This window comes from Numenius arquata, chromosome 2, assembly GCF_964106895.1.
Source record: "Numenius arquata chromosome 2, bNumArq3.hap1.1, whole genome shotgun sequence".
In the NCBI taxonomy this organism is placed as follows: Eukaryota; Metazoa; Chordata; class Aves; order Charadriiformes; family Scolopacidae; genus Numenius; species Numenius arquata.
The window spans coordinates 84,795,482-84,820,666 of NC_133577.1; the positions used below are offsets into that span (position 1 = coordinate 84,795,482).

General features: G+C 37.1%; 1 protein-coding gene across 2 annotated transcripts in view; it reads left to right on the forward strand.

Annotated features, from left to right (window-relative positions):
* Window positions 1–24,808, forward strand: part of POC1B (POC1 centriolar protein B) — a 54,396-nt gene extending 29,588 nt beyond the window's left edge. Inside the window, exons 11-12 of one of the 2 annotated variants that reach the window (XM_074169114.1) lie at window positions 22,351–22,533; window positions 23,754–24,808. In XM_074169114.1, the coding sequence (XP_074025215.1) occupies window positions 22,351–22,533; window positions 23,754–23,858 (288 nt within the window). In that variant the 3' untranslated portion in view covers window positions 23,859–24,808. The remainder of the gene's footprint in view (window positions 1–22,350; window positions 22,534–23,753) is intronic. The other variant, XM_074169115.1, reaches the window with a different exon arrangement.
* Window positions 24,809–25,185: the final 377 nt, after the last annotated feature.

A 25,185-nucleotide genomic window follows, 5' to 3' on the forward strand; every position in this document is an offset into this window, starting at 1 on the left:
AAGTCCAATTTGGAAGGAAACAGCCAGTAGAGCAGAACTCATACGGCACTGCACTGTGCACAGTGGTTGCCCTTATTGCTTGTTATAGTTCATCTGAAAGCACAACAGCTTTCTGTAGTTCATGAATATCAAGTTTTCTTGGGACCACAGACATTTAGCCTTTCACTTAAACTTTGATCATTGCATGATATTCATACTTTTTTTTTTTTTTTTTTCTCTACCAAAGGAAAGTTCTGGCACTATCTCTTTGAAAGGAAGACTGGAATCATTGTACTATTTAAAAAAAAGAGATGGTGAAAAATGTCCTGCTCATGTTCATTGTCCAACACTCGGTTGCCAATTAGACTGAGCTCTGCATTGGGGAATGATGCCACCAGTAGAAGGGCTTTGATAAAAATTGACAGTTCCCAGCCTCTCTTATCACCTTACTTTCCTTGCTCCCAGGCAGAGAAATAAGAAAGGCCACTTCCTGAATAGCTATGGATTTTTTCCATATACTGCCGTTCTTCTGTTTACCAGTAAATACATATTTGAACAAACTGCTGACTCCATGATCTGACCTCCAAATCACAAACAGGGAATGAAATTAGGGAATAATGTGAAGAGATCCTATTTCTCCAAAGTTTTGAGGTAAAACTGTCTGCACCTCTTCCATAGATGAGCGTACCAAAACCTCTCAAACAGGCTCTGAATCTCTGATGTTAGGTCTTATAAACACAAAGAATAAATGATATAACTATAATATAGGGGGCAAGGGGAAGAATTTGTAAACTCTGCGTTTGTGTCTTTGCAAATCTTGCTCTTAGACAAGCATTTTTTAGTGTCATCTTGGCTTGCAGCACACTCCAGACAGACCTTTCTACTCTTTGCATGCTATGGAGGTACGGTGTGTGGGGCTGAGGGAAGAGGATAGGCTGCCTTCTTCCCACAGCTCTGCAGCTAAACATGTTCAGCTGCTCTCAGGGAAGGAAAATCTCCCATCCCTTCCAAAGGCTACACTGAATCCATCTGGAACAACCATGAAGCAGTAGAGACACCCTTTTCTCTTGCCCAGCTTGAGGCCTTCCAAAGAAGGTATGGTGTATATTAACAAAATGGCTCATCTGTCACAAGTGCCAAAAGGATGAAGTGTTTGGCATATTGAACAGTGAATTTCTAAACTTGCATTTTGAGCCTCTATAGAGGCACAGGCATGCTAAAAAAGATTTGTGTACTTAATCTTAAAAGCAATATACTTTGATACCACTAGCATCAAATAACACTTAAAGATCAGAGACATGAAGGTGAACTCAATATTTGTAATAAAAGAAGAATATGATCCAAATGGCCCTTGCATTTTGCAGTGACGCTATTCTAACACAGCATGTAACTGCTGGTTTACAAGGAGAGAACAGGAAATGTGTTGTGCCGTTACATAATTAGGTAATAATACATGTCTTGATGTTCCTTAATAGGCTTCATTATGTTCTTTGAGTGAACTGGAGCTTGAGAGAAAGTCAAGTTTTCATTAGAGACAGAATTCTGAATTTGAGCACTAGAGAGTGCAAGAATATAATATTTCCTATGCTATTTTTAGCCTGCTTTCCTGAGGAAATGTACCTTATGAGATTGTACTGTTTATTTGTCTGTCTCTGTCCTATCTCCTAAATAATTTTTGAATCAAATAGTTGGTGTGATTTTTTTTTTTTTTAACCAAGTTTGGAAATAAGCAGTTAGTAGAATAAGGAAACATATTAGTGCTGCAATTAAAGAAAAAGCCAGTGGGATGTGACACTGAATTCACTGATACAGGACTAGGCACAAACTAGTTACTGGTGACCTGCCCTGTAAGAATGGCACAGCACATACAGAGGGAGCTTGAGTTACTGTAGGATTGGAAACTCGGGAAAGGTTCTAACAGGAAAAAAAAAAAAAATCTAACCTCTCCCTCCACCCACCCCAGCCATATAAAAAATTAAGCTTCAATATTTAGTTTCCTCACAAGGCAGTATGTTTAATTATGTTGGCTTTGCCCATAAAGACATTATTAACAGATGCTATTGCTGGACTATTGGTACTGTTCAGTAAGATAACTGGCTTGCTGTAGATGACTTTTAGAACTGGCAATATTTTATTTTGTATAGGGTCTTACTCATGGCAACAGTGCAGTGCTTCAGGAATGCTTTTCAAGTTGATCCATGTCTGTATATTGTTCCTTAGCAAATCAACACATTTCTGGGAACTAGAGGGATGGAAGTTCCAGGTATTATTTCTGTTTCAATTTCCTGAGATACTGTATGTGTACACTCTGACCTTGTCTGCCCAAGCAGTGTTTTCCCTGGCTTTGGCTGGGAATCTAAGCTGTATTCACAGTTCTCACAGCTGATTCTGCGGCATGCAGAAAATGCCCGACAGCTATCAGCCCACACATCCAATAACAACTGGTTCCTTCCTCTTCCTGGGGAAGAGTAACATCCTCTGAGAAGAAGCATCCCCTGAGGAATGCGAGAACAGCAGCAAGCCTTTCACACAGGAAATTACTACTATAGCACTTGTAGAAAAGTGTTTGTCACTTGGATTGTCAGTCTGTAATGAGCTTCCTGCTGACCTAGATGATGATTTACTACTGATCTAAATGCCATTTGTGAGTCATTTAGCTTAATGGAAGTTAATGAAGTTAACGTTCAGTAGCTCTGTTACTCTGTAAACACCTGTTTTAATTTTCTTTCATGCAGTAGCACAAGTTTAGTTTTGAACTTCTTGAACGGGGGACTAATAATTCTGAGAGTGCACACTTTGTGGGACTGAGAAACAAGGGAATGTTTAGTTCATAGTGTGTGACTCCCTTAGAAGGTTGCAGGGTTTTATTTTTGTTTATCTTAAGTTGGATAATAAAGCAGAACTATAGATTAAGCATTTTAGAAAACAAGATGCTAAAGCTAAAGTACTGCCCTTGAACTACCCTTTGTTCTTAAATACTACTGAAGTTTAGCACAGCATGCTTGTAACCGTATGGTAGAACCTCGAATATAAAACGAAGTGTATGTATATAAAAAACCACCATTGTTATTCGAAATGGTTAATTCAAGTCTGTTACAAAAGCAAACACTTTAATATTGTTTAAATCTTTTCTTTTTTTTCCTAAATGACAGTGCTTGAACAAAAAAGCTAGTGCTAGCAAACAAGTGCTAGCAAATTCTAATTCTTGCTTAGATTACAGTGATATCTAAACCCAGAGGGTGCTTTCTGCCTAAAAGCTTGTTTGAGCATTTTCCAAATATATCAGTTGTTCTAATACAACACATCTCCTTGCAAACCTTGCTGCGTTACTGTCTTGTTTGCGGTATGAGATGTAGTTACTTGCTTTATGTGAGATAATGGAAACACCAAGTCAGATCCAAAAATTATATAGGTTGCTTAAAATGGGACTGAGATTTTTTTCAAATAAAATTCATCACCAAGGGCAAAAATGTTCCTTCATCAGATAAGTTTGCTAGAGAAAAATTCTGAAAGCATCTTGGCTTGTATATTCTACCAAAATAGTTTTGGAGTCAGAAGTTAAGTAGGACAATGCTAAAGAATGATTTCGCAGTCATTTTAACTTAAATGACTGTTTTTGTCTGGTTAATTCTATCCAAGTCAATTCCCTGATCTGCTCAGCTATCCAAACACCAGTACCAGCACAAAGAAAACAATGAGAAAAAAAATATTTGGAGATTAAGTAGGAGATTAGTGCTGGCTGTAACCTAACTGAGGTTGACTGATGTCTATGGAGCCATGTATCCAATGTGATTGTGCTATAGCATACAGGTGTGTTACATGCATCACACATCTGAACATCATCTTTCTTAATGTGCAATGGAAAAATATGAGCAAAGGAGGTGGCAGTAATGGCTTCCTTTTGTTCAGGCAGTAGGTGTGTTGGATTCTGTTATTTTTTCAGCTGAAGAGGATTCAGCTTGCTTGCTTCTGTCTGCATGGCTGTAACCTGAACAGCAGGTAACCCAGACAGAGGCTGAATGGAGGCAGCTCCATCCTTCATGCTTGAATCTGAAGCACAGTAAAGTAAAAGCTGAAAGTATATGACACTAGAGGAAAGCAAGTGAGCAGCAGTCCATGGTTAGTGATTGGTGTTCCTCTGGAAGAGAAACACTGGATTCTACTGCCCTTATGCCTTTTGCAATAAATAGTAAGGAAAAAATAGGAGCTGTGTGACTGCCACCATAAGTGGAGATAGATGGCATCACTGTTCTGAAAAGCTGTACTTTTGTATTTGTTTGGGTTTTTTTGTATCCCCTCATGGAATGGTACTCTGGTTGTACCAGCTTGGGTTGGTGGGAGGGGTAGACAGATGCTGTCCTCAGGTGTTTTCTAACTGTGTGGAGGTTATACTCCGTCAAGACAAAGATGCCAGTTCCACACTGCATGTCAGATACCAGAAGCACAGGAATTACAATGCAACTCTGAGTTGCAGTATTTTTATTGTAGAGGAAGACCCCTTTCTTGATATAGAGAATTACTTTATCCTTAACCTATCCTTAGGTAAACCACTATCAAAAGTTCCTCAGTGAAGATATTACTTTTCCAAGCCATGATTCATTTTTATAGGTGTTTCCTCATTTCTTGCACATCTTAGATCAGGAATTCTGTGTACATCTGATTTTTGCCAGTGTAGTACAATACTACCTCTTGCTCAATACTTCCAGCTAGTTATAACTATGTGTAAGAAGTTACTGTAATTCTTTACTCAATAAGGTTATCACATCAAAATTTTATCCTTTCACTCAGCTATACAGTATGTCATTGTAATTCTGCTTTCTTTAGTGTATTACTCTAGAGTGTCTTCATCTCGGAGATCTTACACGTGTACATAAGGTTGCATTTGGCCAAGTAACCTTGACTGTTTTAGTAGTTTCCAGTATGCCTTTTTGTGTTTGTAAACATGGTCTTCCGGATCATGGGTACGTTTTGCATGGGACTGAAATAAGAACAGATTTCAATGGAATCACTAAAACCAGCACAATTCTGTAGTAACCTTCTGATTTAACTGTTTTTGAAGAAACACTGACTAGATAATTGGCTTTATACTGCATTACAACCTAAAATTTGTTAATTAAAATTGTAGCATGCATATTATGGATTTTAAAAAGTACTTTTATCAGGAACAGTTTGACTAAATATTTCCCTAGAGAGGTCTTCAGTTTGACAGACCATTTCTTTTCTTTCTCAAACTGTATTGATTTGCTTGATATTATGCCTTAAATCTTTGCTATATATGTCCTAAATCAACTCTTCAGTGTTTTTTCCCTGACACAATTCTCAAGCTAGCTGTGACCTATGATTGCAAAGTTATCCTGTTTATCCTTTCTAACTACTGATGGAACGTCAGCTTCCCCAGTCCCCTGGTATTTCTCCATTATTCCAGGATATATTAAAAATCAACATCATCACCTAACTTGTTAAGTTATTTCAAAACCATTGAGTTCAAACTATGTAACTCAGGATTTAAAAATATTTACATACAGTGTAAATTGTTTAATGGTCTTTTCTTGCTACAGTTGGAAAGGAAGATTTTGCCAGATATACAACTACAGCATTTATTATCTTACGAAATGAAAGATAAAAATACTGCATTAATCACTTAAAAAAAAAAAGTTCTGCATCACTCTAACACCTCTAGCTAATAAGTATGCCATTGCTAGGACTTCTTTTGTTCCTGATATTTGTAAAGTTCAATAATCCTTGACTGGCAGAAATAATGCAGCCTGGCTTCCTACAAATCTTTTTCACAGCTGAGTGTAATGTTTTATTTGAAGCTTTTCCCTTGCTTTGAGGTAATTACAAGTTCTGTTTCTCTTGTATGCATTCTCTGGTCCCCAGTAATATGTAAATTTATGCCACAGCCTTTCTCCCAGTGGGAGTACTTACTGATTTCTCTCCTTTAGCTGGCAATCTAGTCTCAGGAAACTTATATGAAATCAGCTTTCTCTAGGATATCTATTCCTTCATCAGACCCTTTTAAATCTGCAACAGGTTCAAAACTTAAGTGAGGTGTGGGGACATGCAGATGGAAATGATAGTCTCAGTGTTGTTTCCTTAGGAAAGTGTGCTCAATGTCCCTTTTATTGCTCCTGATTCCAATGGCTATAGAGTTTTTGCTGAGGCCTTCAATTATCCTGATCAGCTATGTTTCATCACTTCTTGTTTATGGTCATTTGTATTAATCTGCCTTTTACAGTTCTAAAAAACAACACTGTATTTTATCTGTGAAGCCTCTAAATCCCCAACAGGATTTGGCATTTAGGACTGGAATGCCAGCTGTTGATCTGGGATTATAGTGCCAATTGCTTTTGTTTTTATTGTCAAGTATGGAGTGTGGCACACAGTAGGGATATGACTTCTTCCACACCCCGTTGAGTGTGGCATCTCCACATTTTGACTAGACCACTACCTGACATAACTGATACTGTACAATTAATCACACGTTGTTTAGCTCTTCTGTGCAGTTGCAAGCACACAGTCAGCTTTAATCAAATGAAATTAATAAAGGGGACATAACAGTATGATATTGTTTTACATGCTTTTTAGCATGGTTGTGTTTATATTTCTTATCTATACCCGAGTGATTAGTATTTAATGCAGTTTTTCATTAATGCTAATTTAGTGAAGTATTTAAATACTATTTGTCTTCATATATTTCTCTTCCACTTAATCCAACTCTAACCCATACAACCAAACCATTCAGAGAAACGTGCTTTACTTTCTTTGAATGTGCCACATCACCGTGAGCAAAAGGGAGTGTGAGCACACTTCAGAATGTGAGCTGCTGTTCTTAGCAGGGAGTATCTTATATGTAAGTGTTACATGCTTAACTTGATTGACCTCTAGAAAATATTTGTGTTAATGTTGTCCATTATTATTATTATAAATTATTTTCCTTAAGATGCAGTGACATAGAAGACAGGGAGTGCTAGTGATGTTGTGTTTTCACTAGAGTGGGAAATGATATACTCTCCTGTACCTTGCATTGACACACCGTTTCATAAATTCTTGCTATCACCAGGCTGCTGGTGGTGATAACAAAATACCAAAGTAATCTTCCTTTCATAAGTTTTAAAAGATCACAGTATTAGTATAAACAAGGGATTTTTTTTCCTAAAACCAGAAAAGTTGTAGAGAGAGTGCATTAGTTGTCATTACAAAGCAAGAGGGCTTTAATTTGAATCTGTGGTGATTCTTAACAAAATTTCTGTTCTGTTGCTCAGTAAAGCATCTCAGATCTCAATGCTAGAGAAATGGCAAGCAGAAATACAATAAAATTTTCCAGTTTCTCTTTGTTGTGGTCTAACCAAAGGACCAGATTTCCAGAACAGACGTGCAGTAGTTTGAGATATAGTGATACGAGCAAGTTCTACCCTTGAGCTCAGAGTTGTGCATGTACTGTGGCTTTCAGTCCTACTTGTGGAACACACTGACACTCCTGTTTTGGCTGCCAGTGTAATTAGCGATGTTAAAAGGATATTTCTTTACACCAAAAAGAAACAGGTGATGATGTAGATTTTTTTTTTGTTATAACTTTGATACAGTATTCATACAAGAATATACTGAATTGTGTAGGCCTGTATAAAGACAATTGATCTTGAATACTGTTTTAGACTGTGATGGTTCTGAGCTGGATGTCACTAATACAAATATAATTCAAGACAATTCTTGTATGCTAGAGCAATAGGAAGATGAGCAAGTTAAACAATAACTATATAATCGTGTAATTGTTTTATCATAGTTTTTCCTATTTTGAACACATAGAGATTACTAATGTTAGTCAATGTTTTAAGTTTGGCTGTTCAAAACAAACAAAATACCCCAAGCACACCAAAGGTGCTAGCAATGTAGCAGCAAACATAAATATGGAATGTGTGCAGAAGAATTGCATGGATGCTTAACAAATTAATTTAAACATGGATGGATGTATGAATAAAACAACACACTGTGACCAGTGGAATTTAATATTTATCTTCAAATAGTAAACCCTTTATTTAGTGTCTTCCGTTTGTTTTCGTTATATATACACACAAACACAGAGTTTTAAGGCTTTGCATGTTATAGGGGGCAGAACTGTAGTTAATTTCTGTTGTAAGGTAGTAAGTTTGTAAGGTGTTTTATGTAAGTTGTGTGTATGCATATATAGATGGAATATATCCATGTACATATACACACATAGAACAGTGTTATATGTATAAAATACATACATAAAAGTATATATCTAGCCTTTTATGTATATCTTTATATTCTAAGGGGGTATTTTTTTGTGTATATATCTTTTTTTATTGCTCTGTGCCGTTATGCTATTTTCTTGAAAAATCATGAATTACATTATTATTTTCTACTTATGCATTAAATGGAGAGTTGTGCTGATCCACAGTGAGTCTGTTCTTCAGATCCTCTTCTGTAGCAAAAGCAGAAGATGCTACACGTCGCTGAATGAAGGAATAAGCATCAGTCTTGTTTCTTGTGAGTTGTGTATCTGCTTTCTAGTCACATAAGCATCACTACAGAGAATAAAAACTGTAAGTGGAGTTTTCTCTTATACCAAAAAAAGAGTAATAAGGTGTGAGAGCGGTTGGATCTGGAACATGCAGCTGTGAATTGTTGTGGACACTAGACAAGGTTGCTTCCCTTCTGCTGTGTTCACCAACTGCTTCTCTGCAGCTCAGCAGTGTAGGAATCCTGTAAGAATCATGAGGCAGAGCTTCCTCAAGTTGTTGGCCTCGTAGCTTTTTGCTGCTGAGAGAGGCAAGAGTTTGTACTAGATATTTTTTTTTTTTTTTTCCTCCTTTTGGGTTGGCAGGGAGGAAAAGCTGACTGCAAAGTAGCCAGCCATGTCACATTACTAATAATATGAATCAGGATCTTAATCCGTAAGACATTCTCACACAAAGAGCTCAGGAAAAAGGGGGCTTTCTCCAGCATCATTTACAGAAGTGGAAAACAGGCCCCTAAATTTTAAGCTGGCTACTTTTGTTATTTATTTATCCATATTTATTTTAGCTAAAGTTAACAAGATTGTGGATGTGACCATTGTGATATTAAGAGCATGTGTTGAGGCAGAAGTGGGAAGGTTTTATACTTTCACTTGGCTAGCACACAATCTGTATAAACTAAGTTTTTTTCCATATTTATGCTTTTAAAATTTAAAATAAATAATCATAAAAGAAATTCCCTATGGGAGATGTTGTGAGTTCCAAAATAAGAGATTGCTTCGTGAGAATGGTATTGATGCAAACTCCTTCTCGTACCTGAGGACTGGATTCAGTGATCAAGACTTCTAGTAGTATGCTCCTGGGAAATTTAGTGAGTTACAATTCCAAGAATATTTGTTACTCTTGAGTCAGCCACCATTCCCTACCCTTCCTCCTGCCCCAACTACCCAAATTCAGAATGGTGTTGCCATTTATCCCATGCTGACAGTTAGTCACCTCCAATGGTTTGTTAACTTTTGTCATTTTTAGGTAGGAAGAAATTGGCTAAAAAAATAAATACCAAGTGTCAAATAGGGAGAAGATAAATTTTTAGAGCCTGGTAGCTAATGAATTGCTTGAGCAATGAAACCCACTCTCATCTTATCACAGAGATTTTATTTCTTTTTTTTTTTAAATTGTGATTTTAATGAACTGGCAGAACTGCAGAACATATTCTTAAATCAGGAAGGTATTTATTTTGGTTTCTTCAGAGTTCCAACTGTCACAGCCCAACAGTGGGAGAAAATTATGAAGCATTTCAAAATAAAGCTATTATTGGCAACCTTAATGCTTTAACTATAATTTTTATTGTTGTTGAATTCTTTTTTTAATACAGCCAAGCAGAGCCAATCTACCTACCGATCTTACGTGCCAACACAATTAGCATTTTGATTGGTGCTGAACAATGTGTGTATTTTCACAGAAGTTTGTAATAGAACACTAATTAAAATAAATGATTTTTCAAGAATATAACAGGCATTTCAGATCTCTCCAAAGTTAACATTTCTTGGATATTTCTATGCAGTTCTCAAATTTCTCAGTTTCTGCAGTTCCCTAATTTGATTCTTATCACAGTAAATTGTAAAACTCTACTGACTTAAGTAGAAAGTTATGCTAGCACTGCTAAAGCAATTTTTGAAAATCCTACATCTGAACTAAGCTCAGCAGCACTGAGTATTGTCTTTACCTGGATAAATTGGACAGCTTGTCCAAACCTTCAGCATATTACTAACACTGAACACTGAAATAGCTCAGTGTAGGCTTTTGCTTCTTTCTCCAGGTATTAAATGAAACCTAACAAAAGCAGATAAATTTCACTTCTCAAGGAAAATTTTGAAGTTTTGTTTTATCCTTATGGGAGTTTTTTGTGACACTGTTGTTAAAGAATTTGATGTCCTTGTCAAACCTTTTTTCATCATCCATTATAGGTGTAACATTTTTATTAACAAAAGCCTTGGTCAAATGCTGAGGAACAGTATTCCTCTATTACATAGTAAGATATTTTTTTCCTGGCTATAATCAGGGGATTTCAGCTCCAAGCTGTGAAATATTTGGTATCTTTTTTTTTTTTTTGTGGTAATAGTAGCATCTGGCTCCTTGGCAAAGTCTTCAAGCAATTGTGCTGGCCCTGTTGGAAATGACTTTGGACTCTGCTATGCTGTATTCCTAACTTAGTTTCTAGTGTTTTTTACTCCTTGATACTTTCTTGTAAATAATTTGAATTGGAAGAGATTGTTTTCTCCATAGAAGCAGGAGTAAAAAACCAGTGGTATTGTCAAAAAGCCACCCAGTTAAGTGGTGTAGCTTCTTGTTGTTACCCCTGATCTAAAGGGAAACCAAAGCTGCCAGATCTCAGGTAGTAAGAGAAGATTTCTTTGTGAAATCTGTGTGTGGACACCCCGCACCTCCTAGTATCCCCTAATGGGAGGCAAGCTAGGTTTGTCTAGGCAACAAAGGTTTGTTGCCACAAGTTATGTTGGTATGAAGTACAAAAATAAAAAAATTCATACCATAGCACTGATGCTGCTGTTACGACAAAAACTATTGGTACTGGTGCAGCTGTGCCAACAGAAAGCACCTTCTGTTGGCTTTGCCTATAACCTTGAAAGAAGGTTGTGTGTAGACGTGTATGAGTATATACTTACGTGTGGGCAGGCAATAAGATCTTATGTGCTCCTTCTACAGCAGGGGGCTCTGCTAATGTAGTATGTGTACATGGCACAAAGGGAGGCTCTGCAGCATAGACAGCTCTACACCGGTTCTCCTGGGCAACAGCCTCTCAACCTTGTGGAGCACCAGCCCCCTGGTCTGTGGAGACTGGAGCATAAGGACTGCAGCTCTTCTTAGCTTTCTGCAGGGTTTGGGAGGAGGTTACTCAGGTTCTTCAGTCCTTCTCCTTGTCCTGGCAGAGTCTGTCTCTTCAGGATTTTGTCTTTAGTGATTCTTTTGTTCATTCTTATTGAGAGGTGGAGTTTAAGACAGAAGTGTGTTCCTTTAGCTCTTCTTCTTTACATACAGTGTAATTTGATCAAGGTTAATTGTGCCCCAGCAGGTTAAGTATGAGGCACTTATCTAAGAGAAATCAATTCCATATTGTGAAGTATATGATTTAGTTTGAAAAATTTGACTTAAGATAAAATGTTTTGGTTTGGTTTTCCTAGGAGTAAACATGCCTTCAAGAATGAGAAGTTCCTTTGGGTTTGTTGAATGATTTCTTTTCATTGTAAATTCATTTTGAACAATACCAATGAATATACTAAGTGACTTTGCCAGCCATTTGAACGAGATATAAAGGGCTAGCACTTCATCTACACATTTTAAGACTCTGCACAATAAATCATACTGTTACAAGCTATCGTTTCTTTGTAAAATTCAGTTAGACTTATTTAGCTAGTTATTGGTCTAAAGCAGAGACGTTCAGTCATTAAGTAGAGGGAAGAGGACAGAAAGGAGTCACGAGCAGGCAATCCAGAAGCCCAGCTGTCATTTACTGAGTAGATACGTTCCTGGCGAGGATGCTGTGTTCTCAGTCATACTCTGAGGTAACCCTGCCTCCTCCTCTCCCATATTTGATGCCCTCTGTGAACGTCCACAATCTGCTACTTGGGGTGTAGGGAGTTTGCCCACGTGCTGGGAAAGCCCTAGGTTTTTTTTACCTCTGTTTTTATTCATTAGCACTTGTGTTATCAAATATAGCAGAGTATTCTATTTATAGTACTAGAAAGGAGGCATTGCCCATATAGGGTTATTTATTTGCAGTCATTATTTCATTTCTAGTATCTATTTCCTTATGTTTCCAGTTTCTGTTCCAAGTATTCCTCCTGCCCTCCTTCAGCTTTTCCCTGCCCTAGTATGGATAAGAAGTTCAAGCAAAGTATGTAACGTAATTTTTATTAGGACTCTATATGGGTAAAAAGAAGTCATCACTTGAAACTTTAGTATTGATTTTAGCTATAAGATGTGCCCTTGGATGTGCACACATGCAGTCCAAAGTAATTTGCCTAAATTAAAATTGGCTACTTAATTTTGTGATTGTGAATAGTGGGAATGTTTCTATGGTTTCATGTTATCTGTCCTTGGCTTTTCAAAGCTTCTTGCTGAAGCTGAAGATACATTGAAGATTATTTATTACTTTCCTTTACCTTTATTCCATTGTTATTTTTAGTGTCTGTGGTGCAAGTATTTTTATAATTTATAAAAGTGTTTGAATATGGTCTTCCTGAACCGTTACATTTAGAACTGACGTCCTGGTGGGGAATTTCTTATCTTTGGAAATTGAACTTTTAATGATTTCTGCCTAGTTTGTGTGGGATGTTCATGACATTTATTTATTTATTGATTTACTTTTCAGCAGCATTGCTTGCTTTGAGGGGGCTGTGGTTTTTTTGTTTCTTCCTTTACAAGCTGCATAGCTACTGTATTTAGGTACATTTTAAGGGTTAGATTTATCTAAATCCAGTGGAAGCAGAGCACAGCTGTTCAGTTTTTGTGGATCCCTTTGCTGAATCAGACTCTGACTATGCAGGGAACTATTGATGTTAGAAATTAACATCAATGAGCAAACTAAAAAAAAAGCTTTTTTCAGATTTTAGGTAAAGCTTAAGTATTGCTGATGGTTTAAGAGTTTAGAAAAGTATTTCAGGAATACTATTTGTTTCTAACTGGATGTGTTCAAATATTTGCAATCCTGCTTCAGCAGGGGAGTTGGACTAGATGATCTCTAGAGGTCCCTTCCAACTCTGACAATTCCGTGATTCCGTGATCTGTGGACTTCTATTAGTTTTTTAGTGGGGAAGTATAATTTTTGTATTTCTTGGAGAAAACAAGGCTTAATTTTGGGGTTTTTTTCCCCAGAAAAAATGTTGTCTTGTCATGAAAGGAATATGGAGAAAATTTTTTATTCTGTATTAGATCCTGTACACATGGGATTGCAAAATACTCGGTGCATTGGATGTGCACTGTTTCACAGTGTTTTCTCAGACCTACAGCAACAATGGCAAATAAAACTTCTGGGAAAAAACTGACATAACAAAACCACGTAGCCAGTTTCTCATTATGTGTGTGAAAGAACGCTTGTAAAGTATGATATGATTTCTTTACATAAAACTATCTATTCAGGATATCTTGAGATGTGCCTGTGAACAGAAGAGTCTTTATTATTCCATGCCATTACAGCAATGCTAAATTTAACATAGCTATAATCCTGATAGAAATAAATAAACCTGATTAGTCAGACCATAGCTGTAAGTGCATCAGGATTTCAGTTAATTTCATACTGATATTTTAAAAAAAAACAATTTAGCAACTAGTTTTCATTGTACTGTATTGGCCTCTTGACCTCTATAAACTCAACTAGATTAAAGATGAATGTGTCAGGTTCTAAGCTGAAGAATGTGCTGACTTCAGTGATGATACCTGTGCCGGAGAGGAGAAGACCAAATATTTCCTTGTCAGATTGGATAAGGTACAATTACATTAAGTGCTTTCAATTTTTGGTTTTAGCTTGGACATTCTTTTAAGAGCTAGAGGAGACTGATATGCGTAAGAAGCCATGAAAGCCTTTTAATTTAGCGTGAAATCCTGTGTTAAGAGTTGTTCTGCAAGAGGTCTGCTCAAACTAGAAATGCTTGGTAGAACTTTGTTTTAGATGCGCTGTATAGTTTAGCTGGATTTTACTGCTTGAATGCAAAAATTCAATTAAAGTTTGCAGATGAATTATACCAGAAGTACCTCATCAAATATCAAGGGTCAGAGAGCTGCAGTTTGGCACGTGGCAGGTTTTTGCTGTGCTGATTCACGTACGTGCGAGAGGAGAGGAAGAGAAGAGTGCTGTCATCAGCTGAAACTACAGGGAAGTTTTCTGCAGTAGAAACCGATAAAACAGATTGTGGTTTAGCATACTCAGTGTTAGCCTAATAGATCAAAGAGCTTTGTCTTATGTGGATCACTTACTGACTGAAAAAAATAATTTCAAAGCAAGAGAAGCAATCTGTGAATAATTATGGCCTACGAAAAAAACAGAGGAAAAACCATCTCCTGTGCAGTTCAATTTATCGTATCCACAGTGAACCATTTTAGTTTGAGGGTAGACTCACAAGATGGAGGAAAAAGCAGTGGTAATGATAGTACTGTTACTTCTGGAAAAACTTCCCATCATTTAAAAAAAGAAACAACCCAAAAAATCACAGGAAATCAAGGTCTGGTAAGATGGGAGACTACTCTGTTTTGCCTTTGCTCTTTGGTCTCTTTGAGCTTAATGCCCTAATTATGACTAATTGTTTGTAGTTGTTTTAATCACAGTATCAGAAATGTTTTAGTATTAGTAGGCAAATGTACCATGTGTTCAAAATTTAAAGGATTATTTTTAAAAAGCAGACCATGCCAATTTTTGTGATTCATTAGGAAGCTTACCAATGTCACTTTTTCATATAAGCCCATCTTAATTATAACATCATTAAGATACTCATTTGGAAGCTGTTGTGTATATTTTCTGAATTCAAAGCTCTTGGAAGATTGAAGGCTAATGATTTTCAGTTGAATGACAGAGACTTGTATTTTTTCATATCTTTTTCCTTGAGGGAATTTTTTCTCTATAAATAAAACCGCTCAGGCATCTTTATATATGGATGCATTTTACTCAGATTCTATTCTTATACATCATGAAGTGAAGGGAGACTGGGATGCAGTGTTTGTTTCTGTCTGATCTGTGAATGTTTTATGGGAAAACATTTGGGAATAGGCAGAGGTGATAAGGTTATGTGTAAGGATTTTTCAGAAATTGATTAAGTACCACCCACAGAGTTTTGGCTATTTTGCTTGACTGAAAACAAAGATGAGCAATTGTGGTTTGCTGTTTGTGACATCATTTATAGGCTAAATTTAATTTTCTCCCAAACATCCGCTTGGTAATGTCATGGTAATAATTTCCTATTGATTAATTAAATCTGTTCCTTCTCCTCCTTATTTGTAACTCGCATGAAGTTGCCCAAATGTGAGTCTGTTTTGTTACTAACGGACTGTGAATGGAAACACTGTACACATTTTAATTTTCTTTTTAGCTTTGCTCAGAAATAACAATTTAAAATTGATTACCTTATTCAAATTTATTTTCTCAAAATAAGCGATAGCTCTGAAGTCTTTCAGAATAGTTTGGTTTTTTGAATTATGAGGCATTTTTACGACATTGCTGGCAACATATAGAATTGTTGTTTATGAATTGGTAGTATTTGAAGTACTTTAGAAAGGGGCTAATTTGAAGGAAAGGGAGCATCTAGTTCTTGAAACACTATATGTATAATATGCTGTTGCGTAGAAATAGTTTCTTTAAAAAGAGCTTTTTTTAAAAAGATTATGCTGAGTGAAAGCAGTGGACACGAACTGATCGGTATCCAAAAGTAAAGGAAATCTACTGAGACTAGTGTCGCTCCTTTATAACAAGGTTTTGGCATTTGAGTGTTGCATTAGACCCTTCACTGAGCTGGAGGAGATTGTCAATTTAGATACTAAGAGAGGTTAAAATATAAAGCAGGCATCTCCAGAATATAGCAGCATACTTGAAGTCTGACAACATTTTAAAATCTCTAGAAATTTCCAGAATATGATAAAAATAACAACCATTTTGGCACAACTCAGGCGAGTTGAAAGTATCTCAATTCAATTCTCTCTTACTAATTTTGAAAGTTCAATTATTTGCTTATCTGTGTTTGATCCTTTCAGATTTGACAAACGTTGAGGCCTTTGTCTTACTTATTTAAGCACTTCCGTGCCACATTGTTGCTGTATGTCTTTGAGCATATAACAGAAGAATCTCAATTTCCTGCTTAACCCAGTAAATTACAAGAAGACTTTTCCAGTACTCTGCCTTGGCAATGTTGGTGGCAATTTACTGAGTTACAAAGCATTTTTCACAGCCTGTTTGTCTAATACAGTAAAATTGATGCAAAATTCAGTGTAAGAAAAAATGTTTGGTGAGATTTTTAGTAGCTTAGCATTTGCTCTGTTTACATGAATTGACAGCTTTCCTCCTTGGTTTGGAAGAATCTATTTAGGCTGGCTTTAATAGCAAAACTTGTGATTACTTTGTGGGAGCTTAAACTGAAGTCTGAAGTACAACAGGCTTGTTTGAAAAGAAACCTAGAAACACTGACCTCAGAGTAGAACTGTTTTTAGAAGAACTTGACAATAACCTCAGATTGTTTTCCTCTCCTGCTCCATTAATTTAAATTTAATTTAATTTTAAATTCTAATGCTTCAGATCACAAATAGCAAAATTTTAATTTGAGTGCCATTGAATGTTAGATCTATTTTTTTATTATTGTTAAGTACTTGAGAATTAATAGATTATCTTTAGGATGCTGAACTTGCATAGCAGTATGCCTTTAACAAAGTCAAAGAGTATCAGTTGAAGTTTACAGTTACATCTGTTTTGGCTGTGTTATTTAATTACTGGTGTCATTCAAACAGCAAGGAATTTCACTGAATTTTTAGAGTTGGAAGGGACCATAGAGATCATCTGCTGAAGCAGGATTGCCCAGAGCATGTTAGAGCATGTTACTCAGGACTGCATCCAGGCGGGTCTTGAAAATCTCCAAAGAAGGGGACTCCACAACCTCCCTGGGCAGCCTGTTCCAGGGCTCTGTCACCCTCACTGTGAAGAAGTTTTTTCTCATATTTGAGTGGAACCTCCTATGTTCCAGCTTGTGCCCGTTGCCCCTCGTCCTCTCACTGGCAACCACTGAAAAGAGTCTGGCTCCCTCCTCCTTCAACCCACCCTTGAGATACTTATAAGCATTGATAAGGTCTCCCCTCAGCCTTCTCTTCTCCAGGCTAAAAAGTCCCAGCTCTCTCAGCCTTTCTTCATAAGGGAGATGCTCCAACCCTTGAATCATCCTCGTTGCCCTTCGCTGGACTCTTTCCAGTAGTTCCCTGTCCCTCTTGAATTGGGGAGCCCAGAACTGGATGCAGTATTCCAGTTGTGGCCTCACCAGTGCAGAGTAGAGGGGGAGAATGACTTCCCTCGACCTACTAGCCACACTCTTCCCTATGCAGCCCAGGATTCCGTTGGCCTTCCTGGCCACAAGAGCACACTGCTTGCTCATTGTCATTTTGCTGTCTACCAGGACCCCCAGATCTTTCTGTTCAGAACTTGACTCCAGCAGGTCCACACCTAACCTGTATTGGTGCCTGACATTCTTCTTCCCCAGGTGCAGGACCCTACACTTTTCCCTGTTGAACCTCATGAGGTTCTTCCTTGCCCAGCTCTCCAGCCTGTCCAGGTCTCTCTGGATGGCAGCACCGGCCCTCCGGGGTGTCAGCCACCCCTCCCAGTTTGGTATCATCAGCACACTTGCTAAGGATACACTCTGTCCCCTTGTCCAGGTTACTGATGAATATGTTGAACAGGACTGGACCAAGTATTGACCCCTGGGGAACACCACTGGTTACAGGCCTCCAGCTTGAGCCTGTTCCATTAATCATTACCCTTTGGGTCCTGTCACACAGCCAGTTCTCAATCCACCTCACTGTCCCCTCATCCAGCCCACACTTCCTTAGTTTCCCAATGAGGATGCTATGGGAGACTGTGTCAAAAGCCTTGCTGAAGTCAAGGTAGATGACATCTGCTGCCCTCCCCTTGTCCAGCCAACCAGTTATAGCATCGTAGAAAGCTATCAAATTGGTCAAACATGATTTACCCTTGGTAAACGCATGTTGCCCACTTCCAATAACCCCCTGCTCTTCAACTTGTTTGGAGATGACATCTAGAATGAGTCTCTTCATTACCTTCCCAGGGACGGAGGTGAGACTAACTGGTCTGTAGTTCCCTGGGTCCTCCTTCTTGCCCTTTTTGAAGACTGGAGTGATGTTGGCCTTCCTCCAGTCTTCAGGAACCTCTCCTGTTCTCCATGACCTTAAGGAAATGAATGTACTTCTCAAAACATCAGTACAAGTAGCTTTGTTAACATTAGACAAACTGCACTAGTTTTATTTCCAAAGAGCTTATTGATACTGGTGTCTGGGAAGACACGGGTTTCAGCCTGGGTCTTTCTCGCAGCTCTAGAACTCAAATCTTTATTCCCCTTCGGAGCTAAGGAGTGTGAACTTGTAGAGCTGTGATAACCTCAGGTGGGAAACTCTGGCAGATGGTTTCCTGAAGCTTTCAGGAACTTAATTACTTCTGAGACCCCTACCTCTTCACTAGGTTTGATTAAAATCAGCAAAAGGTGCCAAAATTTTTAGAGGACACGTACAGGTATCTACAAAGAATAGTTGTGTAAGCTTTACAAATTGTTCCTGCACAAACTGGCTGTTTTTCACCAATGCTTTTAACTTCCCTTATCAACTGCCTGCATTTCATAAGGTGTGTGATAACCAGGTAGGTTTACTGCTGCCATGCAGAATATATAATGTTTGAGTTCTACCTGTCTTGCCTGCAACATGTCACATCTACCCTGCCTCCAGTTTTCCTGAAATTTGGTGCAACTTAATCAGTGGGCCCTCTACCTCTCTGTCAAATTTACCTAATCCTGGTTGAGGTTTGGAAGCTTCTGGGCAGGCAGTTGAGGTTTACAGACAGAAGCAAGGTTTCTGTAATCTCACTGTCTTTATAGAAATCTTACTAAGAAGTCTACTCTAGCAGACTCTCCTGTTGTAGTTAAATACAAGGATGTTCTTCATAGTATGATTGGTTGTAAGGCAAAAATTCTTTAATGTATGGCAATATTTTTCTTTAACATTTGAATGCCGAATTGAGCTTAATCTTTTCTGTGTTAATCAGCATTTTGAGACTATCTCCATCTTGTGATTTAGTAAGCGTGCCAAAAAGTTCCCATTAATCCTGTTTCCCAAGGACCTCAGATATAACTTGGTAAGTCAGAAATAACACAGTGAATCTGAGCTCTTCTAGGATTGAATTAATGGTATCTCATATAATGAAATCTGCAAAGGGAAGATATGGACAGTCTTAAGATGCAATAATCCTATATACTTTGCACTCATCTAAAAGCACATGGGGTACATTGTGAGCCAGAATATTTTGAGATATTCAGAACACTTTCCTTTGAAGACTTCTAACACTTTAAAGCAAGGAGCTAAAGCAAAGTAAAATTAAATGGGACATTCATTTTCTGCCTACCTTGTCCAAAAATCAAACCATTTGTATTCTATTTCATTTTATGCTAACAAGTGACCCCTTCACAATGTACAATTCTTTGGAATAATTTGAAGTTGACATCACAACATTTTTCTCATTGAGGAGAAATTGAAATCCATGGTACTGGAGAGAAAGGTGTAATTAAACTATTTAGTTAGGAGTGGGGAAGTTCTAGGTTCAAATCCTTTTTCCTGTGGAGTTTTTATTCATTTTTATCCCCTTACATATGGAATATAAAGCCTCTAATGGGAACAGGACTTACCTGCTCCTGACTGAGCATCCTAACCACTGAACTAAAGCTGCTTTCTGTTGACCAGTGGCAAAACTCAAACAGCATGGCTGGAGAGAGTACCCTTTCTTCCACAGTTTCATGCCTTTACAAGGAAACAGCCTGGTTGATAAAGCATTGTGCTATGAGCCATGAGTTTAAATAGCCTTTGTCTGAGAAGGTCAGTTCTCTGTAGTCCAATGCAAATGTTATAACCATTAGGACATTCTGCAGAAGAGCCTCAGATGTTTAATATTTTAAATCTGCAGTTTATTTTTTGACACAACCCAGTATCAACACAAATCGCTGATGGATTTCACTGTTAGTTGCATCAGACCTTTATTACTTGACATGCTTAGTTCATTTGCATAAATCAGTCACCAAGCACAGAAAAGAGGGCTGAAGGGGAACTGGAAGTATCTTCTAGTTCATTTATCTGTTTTTTTTTCATCATAATGAAATCAATGAAAGTGACGTATCACTAAATACCATTGTACTGTCAAACCTTGAGAAGGGTTCCATATGGTTTTGTAGCATTGTAAATGAAAGTCTGAAGTATATGCACGGGTATGTCCCCCTATCCCCATCAACCCCATGCTCTGCACTTCATGGGTTCTTGCTTGTGGGCTGAGACCTGTCCTTGCAGAACTTAACTGCACAGTGGAGCTTGTAAGCCAGAGAGGGTGGTGAGACACTCTTCTTTGCCCTCCTCTTCCTAAGATACGAAACCCTCTTACCACACCACAGTCTCTGCTTTCAGCCATTCCCCTCGTTAGACCCACAGTCTTCTGCTGACTCTGTGGGTGTGGTGGTTTTGGTTTTCTCTTGTGCTTTGGTAGTAAAAAGAAAAGTCCTTCCAGATATGTGGTGGCCACAACTCGTCTTGTGCTTAGCTCTCTCTCATTACTGTAGCTAGCACAACCCCAGCACTTACGGAAGAAAAGATTTTTGAGAATCAGCAAGAGTGAGTCCAGAGAACAGATTGTGTTAGTTGAGGACTGTGCAGGGTGGCACTGAAGACACAGGAATAGTATTGCAGATAATGCAACCGTGTAAGTTCCTGATAATATTGATATGATTTAGTATTACGTATATTTAAACTCGTGACATTATCATAATAGTATTTCATCCATCCCTCTGTTCCTACCTGATTCAAAGGCAGGGTCGACTACACATAAATCATTCTTGACAGAAACTCATCAACATGCCTAGGTAATCTTGTAGAGGTTTGCCACTAATTCTGCCTAGCAATTTACATTCTACAAGATTATTTTATAGACTTAGGAGATTTTAATTTAATGGCTGACAGTGACTTTAAGACTTTTTTTTCTCAAATCTGTTCAGCTTTACAACATAAATATATTTTGGGTACGTTGTAAATATTGTGTATTTTAAATACATCAGGTAAGACTAAAATTTCCCCTTTGCATAGCTGATGGATGTTTTCACCAGCTGTCGATAAATTTCAGAGACACAGTTAAATTGTGACCATTTAAAAATTTTATTTTGTAAATATGGATACTGGAAACATAGAGATAATAAAACTTGACTGCTCAGTTTATTTTAGTTTAAAAATAAATTTATCTCATAGTAAAATTATCTGAAGGTATAAGTTTTCAAAGAAATCTCAAAAAGTGATTAATAAATCGGGTAAAGTTGTTATGAAGGACCTTGTAATGAATTAGTGATTTAACCTTTCATGACTCAAAAGTGCCATTAAGAACTTCAAGGCACAAGCAAAAGCAGAAGTGACTGGGGAAGATTGTGCTCTCTCACTTACCCTGGAGCAATGTTTATACATCAAAGTTTTTTCTCTCTTAATTTTGCATTGTGTGGGTCTTTTTTGTTGTTTCCTTCTCCCATTTTCTGAAGGACTCACTTTCTCAAAAAGCAATGCCACTGAATAAACAACTAAAAACTACTTAATTTTTTTTTTTTCCAAAAGAAGATGTTACACTAAACAAAGGTTTCGTCTTGTGAAGTTGGAAGGAACCCTTGTGATTAGGTAGTCACATATGGATTTTTATCCATATGGCTGTGATCGCATCCCTTTGTGAACTAGAGCCTCTTTTTGAAGAGCTCCAGTCAGCAATAGTATTTATTCAAGCTTTAATTCAAGCTCTAGTAGTATATCATATAGTGCCTCAATCATACGTACCTGAAACATGTACCTAAAAACTGCTGAGATTTCTCTTATTGCCTCATCCATCACAGCTGAAATTCTGTCTTAGGTCAGAATGAATTGAAGTGTTATGAATTGGACCTGGTACAAGAAGCAAATTTGAAGGCCCTTGTGTGTGTGCGTGTATGTGTAAATAGATTTTTTTTTTTTTTTTTTAATTAAAAGCCAGACTTTTCTGCCTATCTTCTTGTATGGTTCCAATTACATGAAGATAAAGGCAACTGAATCTTCAAATGGTGTTTCTATACTCCAGGATGATGTCAGCAGCGAAGATCTGCGGTATCCCCCTGCTTCGGTCTTGGCAACAAGTTCAAAAAGGGAGTTGGAGAAAGAGGGCAAGTCAGCTGTGCATAATGTGGACAGGCAAACAGGCATCTCCCCCTCCCTGGGTAGTGCTTTGGAGCACATTGTGGAGCAGCTGGATGTTTTAACTCTAGTAAGTATGCAATAACAGATAACACTTGCAGTGGAAAATGATAATGCTGTCAAATGGGTAAAAAAAAAAACCAGGAGCCATGTTGTGTCTATGGGGTTATTTTGAATAGTTGTATAGTCAAATGACTGTTTTGGTTTTTTCCTTTCAGCAAATATTGATCGCGTGTATTGTGTTTGCTAAAGTGAAAGCTTCCTGCTACATAATCATATAGATTGTTTTTTTTTTTTTTTTTTAACTCGAGGGAAAGTGTCCCTATGTTTCAGTAGTGAGATCTAGTGTAGATTTGCCAGAAGCCAGTTGTTTAGCAGACATTGTCAGATTCCAGCTTGAACAATCATGCATTAGCAGGGGATGAACAGAGTAAATTGGCAATGTACCATTAAATCCCTTTTCAAACTTAATGTTCAAGGTGTTGGCTTAGGGCAGGAATCTAAGCAGTAGAATAATTCCTAGTGTCACTGAAACTGCACAAATACTAGTCTCAGTCAGTGACCCTGAGTCACTTGTTTGCAAATGCTTAATGCTTCTTTTTAGTAATCCAGAGTTAGCCAATCTATGTTTTAAGGTACTGCTCCGTAGTCTGTAATATATTAACATTAAACCAAATCAAAAGGGAGTGGCTAAGGGGTTTTTTTTTCTGCGTTTTTGCAACATATATGGTAATTCAAGAAATAAGTATGGAGTCAAGTCGTCAGTTGAAAACTACTTGTGTAGTAAATTGGATTAAAAAGAAACAGCCAGCCTGTGTCTGGAAACCTACCTTTTCTGATGAAGGTAATCGGTTGGAGAATACCTTTTAATAGTTTGTTCTATTTTTTTTTCCTCACTTGCTTTTTTTTTTGGGTGCCTTAAAAGTTCTTTTTAGGTTTTTGGAAGACACCATTTGGGGTCACGAGTGGTGGCTGGTTTTCTGTTGAAATACAGATGCAACTTTTGCTTTGTATTTCAGAGTAACTTAAATATGCATCTATATATTTCTCTCTCTCTAAGAAAATATTTTGTGAAAACAATTTTAAACCTTCAGACAATTTCCGTATATACAAAGCCATTATTTTAAAATACAGTGGTATGTAGCAGAATAGCTAAGAAAAAGCCATCTTAAGATATTTTTTCCTGTTGAGTTAAAATGATTTTTTTTCTTATGTTACTGTGTTGCACAATTTTATAATACTGTGTGAGTAATATAAAAGCAAATTGAAATTACTGTCCTCTTCATGCAGACTATTTCAATCCTGGAACAACGTCTGACTTTGACTGAAGATAAATTGAAAGAATGCTTAGAAAATCAGCAAAAAATGTTACTTGAGGGAAGACAGGAAGAATAAAAGATGAAAACGAACTATATTGATGAATATGTTCCATATATTCCCAAGGACATAACAAATGTTACTTCACTGGATTTTGATATAAGAAGAAAAAAGAATCCTCCTTTTCTAACAAGTCAATGTAATAAAAATGGAAGAAAAAAAATGTAAAACACACTTAAACATCGGTAGCAAGCAGATATTCTGGTTATATATTTAAGAAAACGTAGCACAGACAAAACTAATATTTTCTAAAATCATTCCCATTGACCATTACAGGACTCTTATTTCAACCTAATAAGATCTTTGAATACAACTAAGCAACAAACTACATATTTTTAGATGAATAGCAATTATTATGGAAGTGTACTATGTTGTTTTTTTAACTCGGGTAAGGATTGTGAAAATAATGCTCCTTGTGCTAAGGCAATGTTACTCAAGCGCTTAAATGAAATAAGACCTAATTAGTCCTAACTCCAAAAATGCCAGAGGTTTTCTTTGTCCCTTACATACACTCAAAATATTTTTACCAAAAAGTAGCGACAGTTACTCTTCTAAACACTTTAGTGGATTGCAAGATATGGTATAAAAACTGTTAGTTACAAATATGAAAATGAAGTAATTTAAACTTTGAAACCATAATTGCATCTGTGTAAATTCAGCTGCAGGACTGATGCAGCCCAGTACTTCTGTTTATCTCATCCCTGTCAAAATTCATTTTTCATATTTAGAAAAATAAAAATCAGCTTCATACTTCTGAAGAATATATTTCAACCAAACACAAAATGATGTTAAATCTATATCATAAATAGAAAAGATTCTCATCCTCCAAATACTTCCACGGGTGCTCAAGCTTTGTGTGCTTTGAAAGTTCCCCATCAACTAATGTGTTATGAATGAAGCTGTAAATCAGAAAAGACTTTGCAATGTATTATGATTTTGGTTTTATTTTTAATAAAAATGCAATTTTTAGATGATCGTATGTCTTTTTTTTTAATAGAAAACTTCTGTGCTGCTTTATGTCTACCTATTATTTTTTAAAATGGCAATTGCAGAACACCTATTATAAAGCCAAAATCAAAATGAGGTAGTCATCCATTTCTGCAACTTCACATTTTATATGCTAAAAAATAGGACACGTGAAATGGGGGGAGCATTTTAATCCAATTCTGCAACTGACTGTATATAGATAAAGCCCATTTCCCAGGCTGAACCTCATTAACATCAACAGAGTTCAGCTTAAGTACAGAAGCTCACGGTGCAAGTACTACTGTGGTTTGAGCCAAAGCAATGAGCCATCAATTTTTCTTTTATAACTTTTCATTTTCTCTCAAAGTAATCACCTTCA